We start from the raw sequence: 24940 nt of genomic DNA, 5'->3' as shown, positions 1-24940 counted from the left end.
ATGCTCTGGGGCTGTTTTGCTGCCAGTGGAACTGGTTCATTGCACAAAGTGGATGGAATAATGAAGAAGGAGGACGACCTCAGAATTCTTCAGCATAAACCATCAGAAACTTGAACACGACTTGGGAGTTACAACAGGACAATGAACCCAAACACGCATCAGAGCTGGTTGTGGAGGATAAAGCAGGCGAACATTAAGCTTAAAACAAGTCCTGACTTCAACCCTATTGAAAATATATGGACCGGGCTTATAAGTCGAGTCCATGCCAAAAAAAAAACAAATTTAATTGAACTCTACCAATTCTACCATGAAGAGTCGTGAAATATCCAACCAGAATTCTGCCAGAAGCTTGTTCATGGTAAACAAAAATGTTTGGTCAAGGTGAATCTTGCGAAAAGACATTTTACCCAAATATATTCGAAACCGTATCTCTAAGCTGGAACTTAAATTAGGTTTATTTTTTAGGAATAAATCCTTTTTATCCTTCCAGGCAAGGAAACACTTGATTTCGGCTTTTTTTTTTTTATCCTAAACTATTATTGGATTATGGTGGTCTGTTCTTTATGAATGCGTTTGACCTGTACTTCAAGAAACTGGATATTGCATGCGATCGTATACAGTACAGTACAGTACGCCTCACGCTTTATTACAGGATACGGAAACTGCGTACGCCGAAGTGGCCGTCTCTGTAGATCCACAGGCTTTTATACGTATATAAATCACTCCTTGGGCTGGTGCCTTCTTATCTGTGTACATTCAGTACTGTGCAAAAGTCTTAGCCCCCCTTTTTTTTTTCCGTACAAACTTTATTATAGATTTCTATTTTATGACTTCTACATTATCGAGTCAAAACATTACAAAAACATTTTAGCGTTCCAAACGTTCGTTTTGTTTCCAGAACAAAATTAAATGTTAGAGGAAAAAAAAAAATCATATCTGAGCGGCATATTCCATCCAGAAGAGAGCACTTTCTTTTCAGATGAAAAAAGAAAACATAATGAAGGGTTTTGGTGCAAAATTAAAGGAGAACTGAAGGCAATTTTTTTTTATTATCAAAATTCTGTTTCTCTCATTTTATTAAATATCAGAATGCATTTTTGATCGCTATTTTGTCGCTGCTATAGCAAGTTATGAGTGTTTGAAATATGCTCTGTAATATATCAGTCCATATGTCAAAGCAATGGCCGTAAACGAGATTCGTCAAGACCTGTGCGAGACATCGTAGGACGGAAGTAAAACGTACAGCGCAAATCAAACCCTGTGTCCAAAATCGCTCACTCGTTCACTGCTCCTTATATAGGGAATTACTATATAGAGGACTATACAGTGAGCTCATTGGTGAAATTAAAAAAACGCTTTCGGACACTAGTCCGTCGCGCTGGTATTTACGTCGTTACTGTCGCACGATTAAAACGTGCCAGATCAGTCGGCTGCTGGGTTTCAAAATAATAAACCCACGCATGTGTTTTTGTGATAAATCCATATTATACTGAGCGCATTTCCCACATTAATCAATACAAAGTCCTTGCAGCTTTCAGTTCTTTTAAATCAAGGCTGAATCCTTTCTTTCTTCTTCGCCGCTGCCTTTTATTCAATCACATTTGAGGCTTTTAATTTGATTTCTTTCAGCGCGGCCGCAATGCATGATGGGATATATTGCTTTGGTTAGTGACCATCGTTGTATACTACTTTTCGTGATTCATTGTGGGATACTTTGAGTGCACTATATAGGGTGTAAATAATCCTCACTAAGGTTTTGGACAGCACTACAAAATGGCGTCCTCGCTATATATATATATATATATATATATATAGTGCCCTGTATAGTGAGTAGGGAGCGATTTCGGACACGGGTCGTCAAAAGACGCGCGTGCCCTCTTTCGAACGCTGACGTAATCAAGCCGGAAGTTTTGTTTGTTTTGACAGCGATCAGGAAAGTTTGAAAAAAGTACACAGTAATCGTCATTTAAACTCGTTTTTGTGCAATACTTCGTTTGGAAAACAATTTTCAAAATGGCGGCACTGACACCTGGCTGACACTTCTTCACGTTTTGAAGTCTCGCACAAGTCTCGTGAAGATCGCGCGGATAAGCGACGCCTGCCGTGGACCAAACGAACTACATTCAACACGGCTAAAAACCGAACAGGCCGATAAGTATAATATTTAATTGCAGTTAGCTGCCAATACGAGTCATGATATAAGGTTTTTTTGCCATATCTGACTTACTGTGTCGAAGTCTGGGGAAACGCCTACAAAACCACTCTGCAGCCGATATGTACAATACAGAAAAGAGCAATAAGGATAATAAACAAAACAGGATACAGAGATCACACAAACCCACTATTCATAAAATCACACATGTTGAAATTTATGGATCTGGTCAAATTCAGAACAGCACAAATAATGTACAAAGCGAGAAATAATCGATTGCGGAAAAATATACAAGGAATGTTTAGTGAGAGAGAGGGGGGATATAATCTAAGGGGAGACCTAAATTTTAAAAAACCAAAGGTTCGAACAAATATGAAAAACGTGCGTATCGAGCTGTGGGGTGACTTTATGGAACAGACTGGAGACAGAAATAAAACAAAGTGCAAATATAAATCTGTTTAAAAGAAGGTACAAAAAATATTTTTAAACAAGTATATAGAAGAGGAAGTATGTCAATGGAGGATGATGAGGGATAAATAGAATAGAGTTGATTGTTATATTAGAACTAATTTAGTATATGGTATATATGGTATGTATTTATTTATGAGGATAGTTTATATATTCATATTTACAGGGATAGGTATGTAGTAGATATTTATTTTTGTAATTATATATTTATGTAGACATTTATGAAGTGTATATGTGGTATATAGTGTATATATATATTTTTGTAATTATATATGAGTGATTCCACGCTTATGGGTACTGAAATGGGGACATGAACTTATTTTTAAAAATTCACCTAAAACCATTTCTTTTTTTACCATCAGGTCACAAAACATGTAATCTTTAATGAATGATATGTTAAAAGATAACTTTAATTTTCTGAGATGTAATAAAAACATATTTATATGCCAAAGTCAAGCCTATGAGTTCCAAAATGATGTCTGTTCCATTACTTCTGTTACGATTGTCCATCTCGCGTCTGTTACAAATTAATTACGATCTAGCTATATACCATGTTAATCTTATTGAAAGAATGTGTATGTTTATTCTACTACACATGTTTATTAATTATATTTGCTAAAACATCACCTCCCTATGTTTCAAAAAGTAATTCTACATTGTTAAAATTGAGAATATATATGTCCACAACACTTCTGTTACGTTCTGACTTTGGCATATAAATATGTTTTTATTACATCTCAGAAAATTAAAGTTATCTTTTAACATATCATTCATTAAAGATTACATGCTTTGTGACCTGATGGTAAAAAAAAAGAAATGGTTTTAGGTGAATTTTTAAAAATAAGTTCATGTCCCCATTTCAGTACCCATAAGCGTGGAATCACTCATATATAAATATATATATATATATATATATATATATATATATATATATATATATATATATATATATATATATAAAAATTTTTTTTTTAAGTGTATATATGGAAAGTAGTATGTGTTCATTTTGTAAATATTTATATAGATATTTAGGAAGTGTGTGTGTGTGTGTGTGTGTGTATATATATATATATATATATATATATATATATATATATATATATATATGGTGTGTAGTATATATCTATTTTTGTAATTATATAGATATTCATGAAGTGGTTATGGTATATTTTTTTTTAGGTGTATTAATGAAGTTTGGATTTCGGGGGTAGTTAAAAAGGGGTGGGAAATTAAAAAAAGTATTGTACTTCTTCCCACTCCTTTTTTGAACAATGTGCGGTGTATTGTAATGTCTGAGCTCTTTATGTATTTTATTTATTAATTTTTTTTGTCACTTTCTCGTGTTCTTTCTTTTGTATGTACAAATAGTTACATACATTTTTTTATACATGTTCAAAATAAATAAATTCATTCATTCATTCAAGGTTACTAAAACCGAAAACGTCATTGAATAACACGTTAATTAAGAAATAAAGCAAGTTTAAAAATGACTTTAGTTCTCCTTTAAGAAGCGAGTATGACTGTCTAATGGCCCTTTTCCACTACCCTTTTTCAGCTCGCTTCAGCTCACTTCAGCCCGACACGGCTCGCGTTTTGACTACCAAAGAACAGCACGACTCAGCTCGCTTCAGCCCTGCTTAGCCCCTAAAACTCGCACCGTTTTGGAGTGGGGCTGAAGCGAGCCGAGTGAGGCTGGGGGCGTGAGCAGACACTCCCCTGTGCACTGATTGGTGAGGAGGAGTGTCCTCACATGCCCACACACGCCCCGCGAGCACGCTGGGATCTGTAAACACCGTAAACCCGGAAGAAGAAGAATTACGAATTACGAGAATTTCTGAAGCCTTATGCGCCTCGCCTCATCTATACGCTCTTGCCAGTATCTGTTGGCGTTGTCGGTGACAACAAGCCACAGCACCAAGACCAGCAACACTAACGACTCCATGTCCTCCATGTTTATTGTTTACTATTCGGGTCGTGAGACTACCGCTTAAAAGATCACTGATGTCACTGTTTGCACTGCTTAACGACATCACCTGACGTCCACCCACTTTCGCTAATTCCACCCAATGTGTCCACCCACTTCCAGCCAGCACGGTTCAGCGCGGTTGTAGTCGAAATGCAACTTCAATAGCTCAGCTCGACTCAGCATGGCACGGCTCAGCCCGACTCAGCCCAACTCAGCACGGCACGGCTCAGCCCGACTCAGCCGCGTTTGTAGTGGAAAAGCGGCAAAAGTGTGCAGAAGAACTGTGGCTGGTTCTGGAAGATGCTCAGTAAAACCTACAGCTTTAAAACATTTCCTTATAAAACTGCACTCACTGGACCTGAGACGACGACTTTTTTTTTCTTTCTTTAAAGCAAAGAGAATTTCGTCTCACACCAAATATCGACTTTGTTTCATTCATTACGGCTTACTGATTACTGTTTACAGTATTTTATTTTTAACGTTGAAACATTTCATTTCATTATTTTTCATCGGAAAATAATGTGCCTAAGACTTTTGCACCGTACCGTATGTGTGAAAACCAAAATCACTACAGCCTGTGCTCGACTACAGTGCCTTGCAAAAGTATTCATCCCCCTTGGTGTTTGTCCTGTTTTGTCGCATTACAAGCTGGAATTAAAATGGACGTTTGGAGGGTTAGCACCGTTTGATTTACGGTACACAACATGCCGACAGCTTTAAAGCTGCACATTGTTGTTTTAATAAATTCTAGTCATAACAAAGCTCTTCTTCTTGCATGTCTACAATATTTCCCCCGACAACATTATCAGAATGTTGTTTTTTCGCAAAAGATGTTCGAGTCTGGGGGAAAAATCTGGAAAAAGTGTAAGTGACTCCTTATTACATTCAGCAGTCAGCTTTTCACACTTTGGTCGTCGTGGTCATGGACTGAAATTCCTTTATAAGCATGTTTTAACTGTGTCTTTTTAACATTTATTTAAGTTCCATGTCCATGTTTGGTATTTTATTCGCAAAAGTACAACTTGTGCCAAAAAAAAATATTTTGGTGAGACTATGTACCCACATTCACTGGATATGAGCAGTCGCGCACTCTGATTGGCTACTCTACTACTAGGCTATCAGCTCATATACCTACCATGAGGAGAGAAAAACAAAATGGCGGAGCGTGTTGCTGAATCAACCGAGGACGAAATAAAAACTCTACTCGAAAACAAAACCCCCAAAAATCCCCCCCCAAAAAAATGGAATAAAAGTATTTGATGGTAAGAATGTCTTTTTTTTTTTTTTTTTCAAGAATTATTATTATTATTATTGCATTTTTCACAAATTGCTTGTCATTTCGCCGGTTTGTTTCCATTCTAAGCGGAAATGATTTTGTCGGATGTTTTGTATAAAGTTTTTATTTATCAAATTTGCAAAAAATAAAAATGCTCCGTTTCTCAAAATCCAGTGAATGTGGCTCGAATAAAACAGTTATTCCACTCAATCTGGTTGTACATGGATTATAGCCACGATCAGTTCGTGTATGACTTGATTTCATGGAATAACTGTTAATTATACGTTTAGCTTTTTAAATTGGATTCCCAAATTCATGGAAACTTCACCTGAATGAGATCCCAGGAAAAATAATTTGAGAATCCCGATATTATATTTTTATTTGTAAATTCATGTAACAAGAATAAGAAAATAAGAATCAGAGAAAAAGATCATGCTGAATCACAAAATATAAAGTACAATTATGCGAAACACATTTACGGATGAAGTGAAGCTAATGTTAGCCGAACACAGTAACAAACTGGGAAGTCGCCTGTCGAGCAGCTGCGTGCCGAGGGTTCGTGTTTACGGGTCGGTTACGCTGTTCTTCTCTTCAGTGTGTGACTACGTTTTAAAGAATTGTTTCAGTTGTGATGCTCTTGAGTTCTTTATATCTGTGGATTTTAGTGATGGGGAGAGAGAGAAAGAGACAGAGAGACACACAAAGAGAGATACAGACAGAAAGAGAGAGATGGAGAGACAAAAAGAGAGAGACAGAGATATTGAGGGAGAGACAAAGAGAGTGAGACAGAGAGACAAAGAGAGAGACAGACACAGAGCGAAAGAGAGAAACAATGGGAGAGACACAAAGACCGAGAGAGAGAGAGAGAGAGAGACAACGAGAGAGACACAGAGACATTGAGAGAGACAGTGAGACAGAGAATACAGACAGAAAGAGAGAGACAGAGATGGAGGGAGAGACACAAAGACAGCAAGAGAGAGACAGAAAAAGACAGACTGAGAGAGCGACAGAGAGAGACACAAAAAGACAGACAATGAGAGACAGAGACATTGAGGGAGACAACGAGAGTGAGACAGAGACACAGGGAGACACAAAGTGACAGACACTGAAAGAGAGAGAGGGAGAGAGATGCAGAGAGAGATAGGGAAAGGGAGACAGAGAGATGCAGAGAGAGAGAGAGGAGACATGGAGGTGGTGTGAAGAGACGCAGTGTGTGTGTGTGTGTGTGTGTGTGTGTGTGTGTGTGTGTGTGACGCAGCATTCCAAGGGATGGAAATATCCGGAACAGGGACGGGATGCCGATTATTTTTTAGGAAAAGATGCCTATGGTTTTCTCTGTGAGGTTTCTGTTTGCTAGAGACAAGAATAGAAGGTATTCGTGTGTGTGTGTGTGTGTGTGTGTGTGTGTGTGTGTTGTCTCTCTGCAAGCATCATATGTGTTTGCATGACTGAGGTCAGGTTGTGTAATGGCCATGTGAGTTTAGACTGCATCAATGCTGCTGAGGAAACGTGTGTGTGTGTGTGTAGGACTGGGAGCAGTGTGAGAAAGGAATTGCTGCGTCACACGAGAAGCTGAGAGCATTTAAGAGGAAGCTCTCTCTGCCTTTACCTGAGCACCATGAAGAGCTGCACAACGAGCAAATCCGCTGCAAGGTAAAGCTCACACCCTGTTCACGTTCACGGGACACACACTCGTCCACTGTTCTCACTGACTGTTTATTCAGTCCGAGGGAGAATCAGGCCTCGTGTTTGCATCACCTCACGTTTAAAATGCTTTCACGATTGAAGCGAGTCGTAGCTCAGAGCAGGATGTGCGGTCAGTGGGGAGTAGGATCGGTATTTATATCACTGTTTATTAACGAGACGAGACCTCACGCCATCAATAAGCTGGACTTTATTATTATTATTATTATTATTATTATTATTACACCTGGTTTCTAACATGTTTTAGATTTGTTGAGATACTTTACTGTATAGCACGGATGTAAAGAGTGGTTATTTCAGATAAGAGTGGCAGGTTCAGATAAGATAAGGTGTGTGTGTGTGTGTGTAGGAGTTAGAGGGCAGCACAGAAGGTTGGGCGGATGACGTGGCCGCTCTGTGTGTGCTCAGAGACTCGCTCTCGAGCAGCCTGAGCTCCGACGACCTCACAGTCCTACAGGAGAGACTGGAGCTGCTGCAGAGACAGTGGGAGGAGACATGTCATCAGGTATACACACATACACACACACACACATACCCACACAGTAGGTGAAAGCGCTGGTTCACTGCTGTCCCCCAGGCACCCAGCAGAGTCACACCATAATAAATGTCATGGTGTTGTTTCTGGCGTGTAGCATGCAGCGTCACAAAAAAGGAATAAATCTGTATCGTAACTGCGATGCGTCTCTCATTATTGGTCTCACTGTCACAAGACAATGCAGTGAGTGTCTTATTGAGGTGAAAAACACGACACAATTCAATGCTTCATATGCTGCGTTAGTATAAATACAGGGGTGATTTATAGAAAACCACGCTTGCTGATTGGTCGAGAATTTCAGACTATTTCTCGATTATCACCTCGAGAGACTCGGCAAAACAGCGGCCAGTCGCTTCATCGCCGTAAGAAACAAAATGCTGTTCCTAAAAGCATTCTTTTTCAAAATCACGGACGCCACGTCCTCCAGGCTAAAGACGAGAGGGACCATCCGGCTTGTTATCAGTGTACAGTTCAAAAGCCAGCATCTGTGATGATGCGAAGGTGCATTAGTGCACATGACACGAAGGCATCATTAATGCTGAGTGATATATACACGTTTCAGAGCAATATCCTGCCATCCAGACAAAATCTTTTTCCGGGAAGGCCTTCCTTCTTTCAGCAAGACAACGCCAAACCGCATGGCTCTGGATTAAAAGAGTCCAGGTGCTAAACTGGCCTGCCTGCAGTCCAGACCTGTCTCCCATTTAAAACATTTGGCGCATTATGAAGTAAAAAAATGCAACAAAAGAGACCCCGGACTGCAAGAACAGGACAACATTTCACGTTCAGAGCTACAGCAGTTGGTCTCCTCAGTTCCTAAATGTTTACAGAGTGGTGTTAAAAGTCAAAGTGATGCAACACAGTGGTAAGCATGCCCCGTCCTAACTTTTTGAACCATGTTGCTGACGACAAATTCAGAATGAACATATATTTTTCAAAAAACAATAAAATTTCTCAGTTTCGACATTTGATGATGTCTTTGTACTATTTTCAGTGAAATATATATGGTCTGAGCTTCATCTAAGCTACAGTAATGGACAAACACAGCCTGTTGTAACTAATAACACACACCATAATTGCTTTGTTCTTGTTTATTGAATACATCATTCAGTCATTCACAGTGCATGTTGGAAAAAGGAAGTGATTCCCCCCCCCCCGCCAGCTAACGACTTCAACTAAAGCTAACTGGAGTCAGGATTTAGCAAACCTGGAGTCCAATCAGCGAAACGAGTTTGGAGATGTAGGTTCGAGATATTTTGACTTTATAAAACACTCAAACATCAAAAACAAAAAGAAGCATCAGCTGATGTGAACCATGCCATGCAAAAAAAAAAGAGCTCTGAAGACCTCAGATCAAGAATTGCTGAAAGGGTTACAAGGCACTCTCCGTGAGATTAGATATTCATCAGTCCACGTTTAGACAAATGAGATGGTTTAGTACTGTGGCTAGTGGGATCGTAGTCAAGATTACTCCAAAGGATCAATGCAGAATCCTCAACGAGGTAAAAAAGAACCAGAGAGGAACAGCTGAAGGACTGAAGATATGACCGGAACTGGATAATATCTCTGTTCACGAGTCTATGTGGAAAAACACTGAACAGGCAGGATGTCCGCGTCCAGGCAGGACACCACGGAAGCAGCTACTTCTCTCCAAAAACACTGCAGTGAAGCATGGTGGTGGGAGCATCATGATTTGGGGCTGTTTTGCTGCCTGGACATCTTGGCATCATCGAGGGGAAAATGAATTCCCAGGATTTTCAAGGTGTCCTACAGGATAACATCAGGGTAGCAGAAGATCAGTTGAAGGAAAATCCACATTTGGAGTGACCTAGTCAGAACCCAGAGCCGTTCTCACAGGATATCCAAACAATATGGCTGAGCTGCAGCAGTTCCGTAAGGAAGAATGGTCCAGAATTTCTTCTGAACAAGTCTCTGTGAAAAACACTGAACAGGCAGGATGTCCATGTCCAGGCAGGACACCATGGAGGAAGCTGCTTCTCTTCAAAACAAAAAGCACACTGCGGTGAAGCATGGTGTTGGGAGCATCATGATTTGGGGCTGCTTTGCTGCCTTGACACCTGGATATCTTGCCATCAACGAGGTGTAAATGAATTCCCAAGATTATCAAGGTGTCCTACAGGATAACATCAGGGTAGCTGAAGCTCAGTTGAAGGAAAATCCACCTTTTGGAGTGACTTAGTCAGAACACCGAGCCATTCTCACAGGATAGCCGAAGAATATGGCTGAGCCGAAGCAGTTCCGTAAGGAAGAACGGTCCAAAATTCCTCCTGAAGGAGTCTATGTGAAAAACACTGAACAGGCAGGATGTCCACCTCCAGATAGGACACCACAGAGGAAGTTGCTTCTCTTCCAAAAAAAAAAAACCCTCTGCGGTGAAGCATGGTGGTGGGAGTATCATGATTTGGGGCTGCTTTGCTGCCTGGACGTCTTGGCATCATCGAGGGGAAAATGAATTCCCAAGATTATCAAGGCGTCCTACAGGATAACATCAGCTCAGTTGAAGGAAAATCCACATTTGAAGTGACTTAGTCAGAACCCAGAGCCGTTCTCACAGGATATCCAAAGAATATGCCTCCTGAACATGTGCAGGTCTGATCCACAGCTACTTATTTGAGGTTATTGCCGCCAAAGCAGGGACGGATCCAGACCGGTGCAACCGATGCACGTGCATTGGTCAGAAATATATGTGCTCCACTTGGCATCAGTCACAGGGCATTTGTTTACTTTACCGCTAGCTGGCTCCATGGGCTATAGCCACGCTCAACCAATGGCTCAGCATCCGACCACCTGTGGTAAGCGGTGATGCTTAGCTGACATAATTACCTGTATTCTCGCGATGCTTTGTATAGCGTAACCTGAGACAAAGAATCTAGGTCAAACCAATAAAATGCTCCAGAAAGAGGTCGAAATTTGTCGCGAATAACAGGCCGAGGGAGGTGCCTGTAAAGTTTGCCGGGGCTCGGACTTTCAGTGGACGAGTTATACATTTTTAAATCCCAGTGCGCGTACACGGCTGGAGCCAGGGCTTATATTAAAGTTTTTGGCGAGCCGCGCTTGTACGAGGCTTCAGGGTCGAATAGCGGACCGAGCCGAGGTCGTAGCAGGCCATGGCTGCCCTCTTCCGAAAGGGCTCTGCGTGCTCTACGCCCCTGTGAAAATTCATAGCGATCGGGTAAAAATAGTGAAAATATTTCCGCAAATGTGCATCTGTCAGATTCTTGGCTCTGGCCAAAGGAGGTTCTTAAATCCAAGGGTTCGCTTATTTTTTCCACCAGCACTGTGAATGTTTAAGGAGTGTTCATTAAAGGCATGAAAGATGATAATCGGAAAACAGTTCGTTGCTGTTACTTGGACCATATTTTAAGATAAATTTCTACATCAGTGCAGGGAGTTCCAAAAGGGTGCACTTACTTTTTCTTGCCACTGTATAACAGTGGTGTAAATCTGTATACTACAGGTGTCTGCAAATAAACTGTGTGTGTGTGTGTAGTTAACCCTGCGTAGGCAGCAGGTGAGTGAGAAGCTGAACGAGTGGGCCGTGTTCAATGAGAAGAATAAGGAGCTGTGTGAGTGGCTGACTCAGATGGAGAGTAAGGTGTCTCAGAACGGAGACGTCAGCATCGACGAGATGATCGAGAAGCTCAGGAAGGTGAGACATCCCCCTCATATACCAGCCTCCAACTTTCTCTCCACGCAAACTTCTCATCTCCGTGATATCGTGCACGATAGTTCTGGAGTTTTACTTTATTCCCTACGAAGTCTTTCCGTTTTCGCAAGTCTGTTCCACTTATTTGTTGAAATCAGATTGAAGGTGTCGATTCATTTCCTATAACCGCAGCTCCGACAGCCGCAAATCTCACGTTTCTTTATAACTAATATTATAGCGCTCACGGTAATGCATTACATTACCGTTTCTATAGCAACAGCAGGCGTGTACTCGTTGCTGTAAACATTTATGGAAGGAGCCTCCAGTGTCAGTGCTTTGCACCTGTTTATACAGCGCCGTGTGTAACTAGAAATGGATAAAAAGTACAATGTTTTCTTGTTTAGCCAGTAAACAAATGAATGGTTGGTGTGGTGCAAGAGGAATAAAACATTTTGAAAGCAATCATGCCGTTACAGGAAAAGAATCCGCTCTGTGCAATAAGAGCTCGTCACTGATTATTTTCCTGTAACAGCAGAGCCTAATCTAGGGCGCATAATACGCGTTTTTTATCTGTCTGTCGCACATCCACTTTTTGGGCGCGAGAGTGATATCGCATATCTATTCATTTTGTCGCGCATTTATAAGTAGAGAGCGTGTAGTCGCATTTTACTGAATCTTGTGCGTATCAATTTGTCAGCACCCGCTAGCAAGCACTGCGGTAAATATAGCGTTGCTTACACACCAATCGGAAAATATCGGAAAGGACCAAAGTATTCCGAATGGTTTATTTAGCGGGTAAAACAGTTTCGTGAACTATATCATTGGTCACTGAACCGGAAGACAGTGTATCTCAACCAATCGTGTGAAGTGTTTTAAAAATACCCAAAAGCACACGGCATATCGTTCTGTCTCATCCAAACATAACATTCAGACCCTCCAGGATTTCGCGATTTGCAACATCAACGCAAATTCAACCAATCCCCGTGAATTCAGGGCAGTGTTGCAATTCTATCCAATCACCGCAACTTTCCCGCAAATTTGACCAATCGTTGGCGTCGTCTTGCGGTGACGTCGACAAACTACCTTCCGCCTTACTTCCGTGTATACGTTCAAGAGAAGCAGCATGTGCGCAGTGTTGCCAGATTGGGCAGTTTTAAGTGCATTTTCGTGGGTTTTGAACATATTTAGGCTGGAAAACGTCAACAGTATCTGGCAACATCGCATGATGTGCGAGTCAGTGTTTATATAGGCTTAAATTCTGTTACTGAAAGTGCGTTATGTTTACAGTGAAGCACTGTGTGCACTTTATTTTTTTTTTACTTAATGCAAGAAATTAATGGATGCCAACATTTTTGCCAAAATGGTATTTTATTTTCCATTGTTTAGGCAGCTTCAGCATCATACTGTGAGATTCTGTTCAAATTGTTTTTTCCTTCTATGAAGCCTGAGCCATTTATTTTATTAGTTTATAATTATAGTCTTCAGGAGAGACTGCCTGCACACAGTACTAGTATTAATAGTTTTTTTTCTTACATGAAAGCTGGGGCAATTATATTTTAAGGTAACTTCATGTTGTGCTGTGAGGTTCTCTGCACTTTAACCTTTGAACCAACAGGTGCATTTGGATAAGTAAAGCCTATTTTTCTGCATTTTTGTAGTCCTGGTAATCTTACACATTCTACATGATTGCTAGTTTTTTGGTTTTTTTTGAGTAATTTAATTTTTCTTGTTGAAAGTTCAATTTAGTATTATGTTAATGATATTCTAAAAGTAAAGATTAATAAAACTGTTCTGTTTATAGATGTACTCTTGAAAATATCTACCAATGTATTACTTATTTTTCTGTCCCCACTAACTGGAACAAATGAGGGATATTTTTACCCATGTTAATATTTTCTGTCCCCTGTTTCTACAACTAGTGAGGGATCTGTCCGCTATTTTCAAATTCCTAGATTAGGCTCTGTAACAGCACAACACGCGGTGTGTTTCATTCCTTGATCAAGAGACGAATCATGTTCTTGAGGAAATATTTGACTTTTGGTTTAAAGAAGGTGTTACTAAGGCGTGTGCGTGTGTGTGTTAGGACTATCAGGAGGAGATCTCTGTAGCGCAGGAGAATAAGCAGCAGTTGGAGCTCATGGGCGAGAGATTGGCTCAGGCCAGTCACGAGAGCAAAGCGGCCGAGATCCAGTACAAACTGAGTAAAGTGAACGAGCGCTGGCAGCACCTGCTCGACCTCATCGCAGCCAGGTGAGACGCAGACAGGTGACTCGCATGCACACACAGCGCCTGGAAAGCAGTACGCACTTGTCTTTTAGGTTTGCATGAGGATCCTGATGATGTCACAGCTATCAGTGGGTACACAAGTGTGTAAGACGAACACCGTTTCTCCGTCTAACAGTACGATTCGGGAACTAATTCCTTATCAGGATTATCCGTGTCTCAGACGTGTGTGTGTGTTTTTTCTATACTACTGAGTCCCCACAATGATAGTAGAATCTGACAATTTCGACCTTGTGGGGACATTCAGATGGTCCCCACAAGGAAATTTATTTTATTTTTTTTAACAAAATAAATAAATAAAAGCGCCGAAAGTTTCCTTTTCATTACTGAGGTTGAGGTGCAGGCACAGCATTAATTAACCGCAATAATAATTGTCAGTGGAAGGTCCTCACAAGGATAGTGAGGTAAACGTGCGTGTGTGCGCTTCGCTTATGAAAGTAGAAGAGGTTTCTCTGGAGGTTATCGTGTGCCAATGATGAAGGTTAAAAAAAAAACAACTCGGAATTTAAAAGGAAAAAATTGCGAATTGAAACCCATCAAGCGCTCCTTTACCTCTGGACCAATCAGATAAACACGTTGTGGGGGGGCTAATATTATCCTTCTTTGATGGAATAAAAACATGTTCTATTCCCTTCGAGCGGGTTTCATTCATTTGGTTCGATAGCATGCAATATTGTTAGCATATCGCTTATCCTGCATGTATTACGTCAATCTACCCAATAGAGAATGAGCGTCGAATATGGTTTACGATATTGCACGGATGGTTGTCAAGACAACATGGCGTCACACGTCAGAGACGTGAAACTTCCATGCTAGCGAGCGACTGTGAAAATCCGTGAACAAACAAACATGGCCGCCAGGTTTGCTTCGTTCCATAATACGGAAGATTTTGAAAGAGAAAGGCGCGTCGAACACCCGAAAGGAATGTGTACGAATGATAATAATAATAATGGTTGGCTCGTCTTCGACTCGTTCAGTATCATGCTAGCTGAATGGAATATATCTGATATACCACTCAACACCGGCCGATATTATTTATTTCATTTCCGATACTCCAGTGTTGTAATACAGTTGTGTTCAAAATAATAGCAGTGTGTTTAAAAACGTGAGTAAAGCTCAAAATCCTTATAATAGTTTTTATTTCCATGCATTGGGAACAATGCACATTATATTCTACATCAAAACATGAAGAAAAATGTATGAATATTTTAATTACTTTACAGAAAATGAAGAAAAATGAACATTGGGCTGTTCAAAAAAATAGCAGTGTCTGCATTTTTCATTACAAACTCCAAATATTTACTGTATAAACTGAAAAAATCTTCAGGATTTAGTATTCCTGTGACTCACTAAACTAATATTTAGTTGTATAACCACGGTTTCTGAGAACTTCTGGCACCTGTGAACAGGTATTCCAGCCCAGGATGATTTGACAACATTCCACAATTCCTCTGCATTTCTTGGTTTTGCCTCAGAAACAGCATTTTTGATGTCACCCCACAAGTTTTCTATCGGATTAAGGTCCGGGGATTGGGCTGGCCACTCCATAACTTTCATTTTGTTGGTCTTGAACCCTGATGCTGCTCGCTTACTGGTGTGTTTGGGGTCGTTGTCTTGTTGAAACACCCATTTCAAGGGCATTTCCTCTTCAGCATAAGGCAACATGACCTCCTCAAGTATTTTGATATATGCAAACTGATCCATGATCCCTGGTATGCGATAAATGGGCCCGACACCACAGTAAGAGAAACATCCCCATATCATGATGCTTGCACCACCATGCTTCACTGTCTTCAGAGTGTACTGTGGCTTGAATTCAGTGTCTGGGGGTCGTCTGAAAAACTGTCTGCGGCTCTTGGACCCAAAAAGAACAATCTTACTTTCATCAGTCCACAAAATGTTTTTCCATTTCTCTTTAGGCCAGTCGATGTGTTCTTTGGCAAATTGTATCCTCTTCAGCACGTCTTTTTTTTAACAGTGGAACTTTGCGGGAGCTTCTTGCCGATAGATTAGCTTCACACAGGCATCTTCTAACTGTCACAGTACTCACAGGTAACTTCAGACCGTCTTTGATCACCCTGGAGCTGATCATTGGCTGAGTCTTTGCCATTCTGGCTGTTCTTCGATCCATTCGAATGGTAGTCTTCTGTTTTCTTCCACGTCTCTCTGGCTTTGCTGTCCATTTTAAAGCACTGGAGATCATTTTAGCCGAGCAGCCCATCATTTTCTGCGCTTCTTTACAGTATACGTTTTACCTCTCCAATCAACGTTTTAATCAAAGCACGCTGTTCTTCTGAACAATATCTGGAATGACCCATGTTTCTCAGGTTTACAGAGAGAAATGGATGTACAACATGTGCTGGCTTCATCCTTAAATTAGGACCACCTGACTGACATCTGTTTTTTCACAGAATGAATGACCTCATTAATTAAACTCCACACTGCTATTATTTTGAACACGCCCCTTTCACTTACTTATTCGATTACACAGACTCAGGAGCATGCATATCATGAATGTTGGGTCTGTTGGTTTTCTATGACTCTACTACACCTACTGGTAAATTATTTGCCATGTAGTAATATCATTTCCACCAAAAACAGTGATTTGATCTGGTTAGTCGTGTTGGACTGCTGTTATTTTGAACACAAGTGTATATACCTATAATACCAGCGTGTGTATTTTTGAGCCTAGCAAGTTCGACTAGTTAGGACTGGTAAAGAGCGTTGTCATGGTTACCGGTGATGCGTAAGCTGGTGATACGATGAGCGTCTCGGTGTCTCACGGCGCCTCCACATGTGATCGTGACTAACGGCGCATCAGCAGATGGAATAATGTGAGGAAGCTGGAGTATGTTTTGTAAACTCCAAACACGCCTACGCGTTTCTTTTTAGAGACAAAACACAAGTCTGTGATCTGCTTTATCACGTCACGTGACTTACAACGAAGAGGCGGAGTCTCCGAGACGATGATCCAACATCAAGGCTAATTAAGTCATATATATATATATATATATATATATATATATATGATGGATGTTTTGGAGTGAAATGAAAAGGAGTGCTTTACACTGTGTACTGTCTGTATATACACACACACACACACACACACACACACAGAGGCATGTGTTAATGACTGTAGTCTTATTTTAGCTGCAGAAGGACCCGTCACTCAGTCACCCCTCACTGCTACATGCCTTGGAGCAGTTGTCTCCCACTTCTCTCACACACACACACACACACACACACACACACACACACACACACACACACACAGAGCAGTAAAGGACAGAGGAGCTGGTGTTGAGACGAAAGTGAGTTTTGAAGCAGGAGAAAGGTTCGGTTTAGGATCCGGATCAGAGCCGTTTGTCCTCATGGTGCTGGACCTGGGCACGCAGAACATGGAGCAAAGTCCAGACCGAGACTCGGAGCTGCCGGAGTGCGACTGCGACGTCACCAGGCAGGACTTTTCTCTCACTTTTACGAGATCGAATACGAGTTTCTTCTGAGAGGATCCAGGGCTTGTGCTGTATACTTTTGGGGTGCGAGTTTATCAGGTTATCATCACTCATTATCATCACATCGACCTTTAATTCACTGGATTTGTTCATGAAATAGTTGACTAGAGAGGGTTTCAAGCCAACACCCAGGATCATCAGTCTGATACCAGAAGAAAAAAAAATAGTGGATCAGATATCAGAGGGAAAAAAGATTTAAAAAAAAAAATTCAATCCGATCTTGTAACAAATGGAAAGGATTGGAATTGCATTCGGAACTGATTTTTTTTTTTTTTTTTTTTACGAACTGGAAATATTTAAATATAAAGAGACTTGACTGTATATTTTCTTATGGATGTTTTTTATTTCAAGGTTTTGATTATATTTGTATAATAATTCTGTATCGTGTCATCTCTCGTCTTGATTGTGATTTAGTTTCCTGTCTTCAGCTGTGGTCTTCAGGAACATAAGCCAAGGTTATACTGGTTTTGGCCACTTTATTAGGGATATCCATCCATCCATCCATCCACCTGCTGTTTGATGCGGTTCTCTAATCAGCCGATCGCTTGACAGCAGCACAATGCGTCAGATCACACAGAGACAAATCAAGAGCTTCGGTTAAAGCTAGTCGGCCTTTTGATTTCATAAAATCAGTGAAATTTAGTTCCGTCTGAACTTTGGTCATTGTGATGGATGTTTATTTCCATAACATCTCACAAAATATCAGGCCATTCTGTGGCTGGGAAGTTATTTCATTTATTTAATAAAGTTATTTAATTGTAAAAATGTACAATTTTTAATCTCATAAAATTCTGTGTTTTTTCTCGCAATCTCAGAGAAAGTCTAAGGGTTGTTCTCATAACTTTACGACTTTAGAATCTCAGAGAAAGTCAGGTTTTTTTTCTTGTAAAAATTTACAATTTAATCTCGTAAAATACTGCGGGTTTTTTTTTTCCCTCAAATTTTACAATCTCCTAGAAAATCTAAGGCGTTCTCGTAAATTTACGACTATGATCTCAGAAATTCTGCGGGGGGTTTCTCACAAATTTATGACTACAATCTCAGACAAAATCAGAGTTGTTTTTTTTCCCCCTAGTAAAAATGTCCAGTTTAAGCTCGTTAAATTCTGTTTTTTATTTGCAAGTGTATGTCTTTACAGTCTCGGAGAAAATCTAAGGTTTTTCTCATATTCTCATACATTTACGCCTTTAGAGTCTCAGAGAAAATCTGTTGTTTTTTCTTCTCGTAAAAATGTACAATTTAATCTCATAAAATTCTGCGTTTTTTTGTTTGTTTGTTTGTTTTCTGGAAATGTTTGACTTTACAATCTCTGAGAAAATCTAAGGCTTTCTCGTAAATTTACAACTATAATCTTGTAAAATTCTGGGTTTTTTTCTTGCAAATATATGACTTTACAATCTCGGAGAATATATTTTTTTCCTCACAAATTTATGACTACAGTCTCGTCGAAAATCTAAGGCTTTTCTTGGAAATTTACAAATTTCTATCATGGAAATTCTGCATATTTTCTCGCAAATGTATGACTTTACAATCTCAGACAAAATCAGAGGGTTTTTTTCTCGTAATAATGTACAATTTAATCTTGCAAAATTCTGCGCGGTTTTTTTCTTGCAAATGTATGACTGTACAATCTGAGAAAATCAAAGGTTTTTCTTGTACATTTACGACTATAATCTCAAAGTCTGCATTTTTTTTTTTTCTCTCACAAATTTATGACTAAAATCTCAGAGAAAATCTAAGTCTTTCGTAAATTTACGGCTTGAGAATCACAGAGAAAATATTTTTTTTCTTGTAAAAATGTACAATTTAATCTCGTAAAATTCAGTTAAAATTCGGCCGCCATTTTGCCGAATCGCTAGAGGTGATTATCGAGAAATAGTTTGAATCTCTCGACCAATCACCACGCACGATTTTCTATAATCACTAAAAGAATACAAGTTTCAATATGAAATATAATACCTTTAATAATGGCAGGTTTGCAGTGATTTCCATCACTGTAACAAAATCCAAGTCCACAATGTGAACGTGTGTGTGTGTGTGTGTGTGTGTGTGTGTGTGTGTGTGTGTGTGTGTGTGTGTGTGTGAGAGAGAGCTAGAAATGAGGTAGAAATGTACTATTTGCTGCTCTTTCTTTTGATCTCTCTCTCTCATAACTAAGTCCATGTTTTTAAAATGAAGCAGGGAAATACAACCCCGATTCCAAAAAAGTTGGAACAAAGTACAAATTGTAAATAAAAACGGAATGCAATAATTTACAAATCTCAAAAACTGCTTTGTATTCACAATAGAACATAGACAACATATCAAATGTCGAAAGTGAGACATTTTGAAATTTCATGCCAAATATTGGCTCATTTGAAATTTCATGACAGCAACACATCTCAAAAAAGTTGGGACGGGGCAATAAGAGGCTGGAAAAGTTAAAGGTACAAAAAAGGAACAGCTGGAGGACCAAACTGCAACTCATTAGGTCAATTGGCAATAGGTCATTAACATGACTGGGTATAAAAAGAGCATCTTGGAGTGGCAGCGGCTCTCAGAAGTAAAGATGGGAAGAGGATCACCAATCCCCCTAATTCTGCGCCGACAAATAGTGGAGCAATATCAGAAAGGAGTTCGACAGTGTAAAATTGCAAAGAGTTTGAACATATCATCATCTACAGTGCATAATATCATCAAAAGATTCAGAGAATCTGGAAGAATCTCTGTGCGTAAGGGTCAAGGCCGGAAAACCATACTGGGTGCCCGTGATCTTCAGGCCCTTAGACGGCACTGCATCACATACAGGCATGCTTCTGTATTGGAAATCACAAAATGGGCTCAGGAATATTTCCAGAGAACATTATCTGTGAACACAATTCACCGTGCCATCCGCCGTTGCCAGCTAAAACCCTATAGTTCAGAGAAGAAGCCGTATCTAAACATGATCCAGAAGCACAGACGTCTTCTCTGGGCCAAGACTCATTTAAAATGGACTGTGGCAAAGTGGAAAACTGTTCTGTGGTCAGACGAATCAAAATCTGAAGTTCTTTATGGAAATCAGGGACGCCGTGTCATTCGGACTAAAGAGGAGAAGGACGACCCGAGTTATCATCAGCGCTCAGTTCAGAAGCCTGCACCTCTGATGGTATGGGGTTGCATTAGTGCATGTGGCATGGGCAGCTTACACATCTGGAAAGACACCATCAATGCTGAAAGGTATATCCAGGTTCTAGAGCAACATATGCTCCCATCCAGACGACGTCTCTTTCAGGGAAGACCTTGCATTTTCCAACATGACAATGCCAAACCACATACTGCATCAATTACAGCATCATGGCTGCGTAGAAGAAGGGTCCGGGTACTGAACTGGCCAGCCTGCAGTCCAGATCTTTCACCCATAGAAAACATTTGGCGCATCATAAAACGGAAGATACGACAAAAAAGACCTAAGACAGTTGAGCAACTAGAATCCTACATTAGACAAGAATGGGTTAACATTCCTCTCCCTAAACTTGAGCAACTTGTCTCCTCAGTCCCCAGACGTTTACAGACTGTTGTAAAGAGAAAAGGGGATGTCTCACAGTGGGAAACATGGCCTTGTCCCAACTTTTTTGAGATGTGTTGTTGTCATGAAATTTAAAATCACCTAATTTTTCTCTTTAAATGATACATTTTCTCAGTTTAAACATTTGATATGTCATCTATGTTCTATTCTGAATAAAACATGGAATCTTGAAACTTCCACATCATTGCATTCCGTTTTTATTTACAATTTGTACTTTGTCCCAACTTTTTTGGAATCGGGGTTGTAAAAGAGGCCGGGGGTTGGAGCGGTTGAGGAGACGTGTGAATATTGTGAGCAGTGACAGCATTGGGTCATAGAGCTAGAGTGCATAGGATTAAAATAGAATTCATTCTCTCTCTCTGTGTGTGTGTGTGTGTGTGTGTGTGTGTGTGTGTGTGTGTGTGTGTGTGTGTGTGTGCGCGCGCGCAGGGTGAAGAAGCTCAGGGAGACTCTGGTGGCAGTGCAGCAGCTGGATAAAAACATGAGCAGTCTGCGTTCGTGGCTCACACACATCGAGACGGAGCTGTCACGGCCCATCGTCTACGAGACCTGCGACACAAACGAAATCCAGAAGAAACTCAACCAGCAGCAGGTCTCTCTCTCTCTCTCTCTCTCTCTCTCTCTCTCTCTCTCTCCCCCTCTTTTTCTCTTCCCGTCTCCCCCTCTTTTTCTCTCCCCATCTCTCTCTGTTTCTCTTCCTCTCTCTTTCTCCGTTTCTGTCTCTCCCCCTCCCTCCCTCTCTCTCTCTTTCTCTCCCCATCTCTCTCCCCCTCCCTCCCTCTCTCTCTCTTTCTCTGTCTGTCTCCCCCTCTCTTTTTCTCTCCTCCCCTTCTCTCTGTGTTTCTTTTCCTTTGTCTCTCTCCCTTTCTCTCTCTTCCCATCTCCCCCCCGTTTCTGTCTCTCTCCCTTTCTCTGTTTTTCTCCCCCTTTCTTTCTCTCTCCCCCCCTTTTTCTCTCCCTCCCATCTGTTTCTCTTCCTCTCTCTCCCCATATCTCTCTCTCCTTCTGTCTCTCTCTCCTTCTGTCTCTCTCTGTTTCCCTCCCCATCTGTCTCTCCCTCCTCTTGCTGTCTGTTTCTCTCTCTCCCCTTCTCTCCCCATCTGTTTCTCTCCCTCTCTCTCTGTTTCTCTCCCTCTCTCTCTGTTTCTCTCCCCATCTCTCTTTCACTCTGTCTCTTTTTCTCTCCTTCTCTTTTCCTCCCCCCCAATTTATCTTCATTTACACCGTCTTGTTTGTGGAGGTTATGAGGTTCATATCCTAACTTCTCCCTCAGCACTGTTAAATTCTCTATTCTGATTGGTCAGAAGGGTTATGTTGATGAATTCTCTAGAACAGCAGCTCTGACAGTAGTGTAGCTGCAAATGACAGGTTTATATTCATGCACTCAGTCTAATACATTATTGTTTCTATAGTAACAGCGTACACTCGTACCAGCTCGTTGTCGTTTATCTTCGAGTGGTGAACGTATATATTTTCAATACGAGAGGATAAACTTCATGTCTTCACACCACTGTGTAACGTTCTTTATATTATATGGACACGTCCACAAAAAACAAACAAAAAAAGGCAAGTTAATCAAAAATAATTTTAATTTTGCCAACACGCGTCTAGTCAGCGGGAAAACACTGGGAGTGACGTCATTGCAGTGAAATATTGGGAATTATTCACACGTCACACGTCAGAGACGTAAAACTTCCGCGCTAGCAAGTGGCAATTTGTTAACAAACATGGCTGCCAGGTTTGCTTCGTTACAAAATACGGACGATTTTGAGAAAGAGAAAGCTGCATTGAACACCTGAAAGGAATGTGTAAATATCATGCTAGCTGAATGGAATAAATCTGATATACCACTCAACGCCAGCCAATATTATTTAAATATGTCCCGGTTTTGGTTCTCCGTGTCCTGGATGTAGCTCGTATGAAAAACACGAGTTCCAGAAAAAAACATGTTCATATAATGTATATATAATGATTAGAGAAAAGAGAGAATAAAGAGGGAACGACTGTAAAACTGCCACACATTAAGTGTAACTATAATCAGATAAAAATCCTGACAATCATGTCGTTCTTTAATGTAGAGTAAATGCCAACTTGCTATGGTTTAGAAGAAGAAGAGGAATAGAACCAGGGCTTTGAACCAGAATTTTTTTCCTATTGGTTCGTTCCAAACAGAAACGGAATTTTAACGTTTCCGGTTTTGGGTTCCACCATTAAATAGACGTTCCCGAACCGGTTAGAACAAAAAAATTTCGTTCCCGGAACGGTTAATTACGTTCCCTGTCAGCTGTTTAACAAATGGCTATAAAATTATGTCTCTGTCTCATCCAGCTTAAGCCAAATGTAGGCTAATTCTATTACAACCTTCATTAAATAAGACAAGAAATAATTCAAAACAATTATTATTTCAAATGTTGGCGATTTGGATTCTCAGTATGTCTTCCCATCTACACAAACAGAAAAAGTGCCAAAAATGAAAGATAATTCGTTTAGTGTGTTACCAAAGGCTAGTCAGGCCCTATGCATTGATAGGCTAACAGAGGTTAACGTCATTTAATGTTCGCGAGCCTCTCATTAACGTGGACAAATATATTGATATCGTGTTTGAAATTGACGTTTTTGAATAACGATAGACTGCAATATTTACCTCTTATTTAAGATGTGGAGACGTGATAGTAGTCCACCCTCCCGCTCTCTCCATTCAGTCAGCGAACATCACACAGGAAGTGAACCCCAGCGGGTCATAGAAACTTGCGCAGGAGAAGAATGACTTTTTTATTTGTAGGCTACGGAAACTTTCATGAGCGAAATAAAAACCGGTATTAACCGGTTACCATTATTTTTAATAAGCGTTTCTGTTCCGGAACATAAAAAATAATAAAGTTTCTGGTTTCGTTTCTGTTCCATGTGAAATAGAAAAAGTTCCCGGTTTTCGTTTTCGTTCCTTGAACCGGTTCAAAGCCCTGAATAGAACACATCAGAATGTCCTGTCAGATAGGAAAGTGATCGATTTCGTGCGTGTGTGTTCCTGCAGGATTTGCAGCGAGATATTGAGAAGCACAGCACGGGCGTGGCCTCGGTGTTGAACCTGTGTGAGGTGCTGCTGCACGACTGTGACGCCTGTGCTACCGAGACCGAGTGCGACTCCATCCAGCAGGCCACACGCAGCCTGGACCGCCGCTGGAGGAACATCTGCGCCGTGGCCATGGAGCGCAGGCTCAAGTAAAACTTCATAAGGCTACATGACGCCTTTCATGATGCGCCAAAACTGACTCGATTCTAATCGTAACTGTAAACGTGCTCCATATCACACCACCGCAACGTTCATTCTTCTTTTAGCAGCACACCTTTGTGACAATTCATTCAAGAATTAATAGAGATCCTGTAATTCGTGGATTTTAACAGTGTCACGTTTTATTCATGTTTCACTAAAAACACCCGTGTGTGTGTGTGCAGGATCGAGGAGACATGGAGGTTGTGGCAGAAGTTTCTGGATGATTATTCGCACTTTGAGGACTGGCTGAAGGCGTCGGAGAGAACCGCAGCTCTGCCCAACTCGTCTGGAGTTCTCTACACCGTCGCGAAAGAGGAGCTGAAGAAGTTCGAGGTAGAGCAGTTGAGAGAAAGAAAGCAGAGTCTGGTGTCGAAAATCTCAACAACGAATCACAGTTGACTGTTTTTGGAGGAAGCCATGGCCATATGGTTAGAGAAGCAGCATTGGGACCGAAAGGTCATTGGTTTGATTCCCTGAACAAGTGTTGCCAGGCAAAACAAACCTCGCCCGGCAGCACTTATTTTATACCTATATGTTGATGATGGTGATATTTCTC

General features: G+C 40.6%; 1 protein-coding gene across 1 annotated transcript in view; it reads left to right on the top strand.

The window, feature by feature from the left end:
• Positions 1–24940, top strand: part of syne1a (spectrin repeat containing, nuclear envelope 1a) — a 491960-nt gene that overhangs the window by 431162 nt on the left and 35858 nt on the right. The window contains 7 exon segments of the mRNA XM_060915606.1: positions 7390–7515; positions 7916–8071; positions 11613–11771; positions 13852–14018; positions 21543–21705; positions 24145–24332; positions 24567–24717. Of these exon segments, the coding sequence (XP_060771589.1) occupies positions 7390–7515; positions 7916–8071; positions 11613–11771; positions 13852–14018; positions 21543–21705; positions 24145–24332; positions 24567–24717 (1110 nt within the window).

This window comes from Neoarius graeffei, chromosome 3, assembly GCF_027579695.1.
Source record: "Neoarius graeffei isolate fNeoGra1 chromosome 3, fNeoGra1.pri, whole genome shotgun sequence".
Taxonomy (NCBI): Eukaryota; Metazoa; Chordata; class Actinopteri; order Siluriformes; family Ariidae; genus Neoarius; species Neoarius graeffei.
The sequence above is the reverse complement of the archived record's forward strand: the minus strand, read 5'-3'. Positions and strand labels throughout refer to the sequence as shown.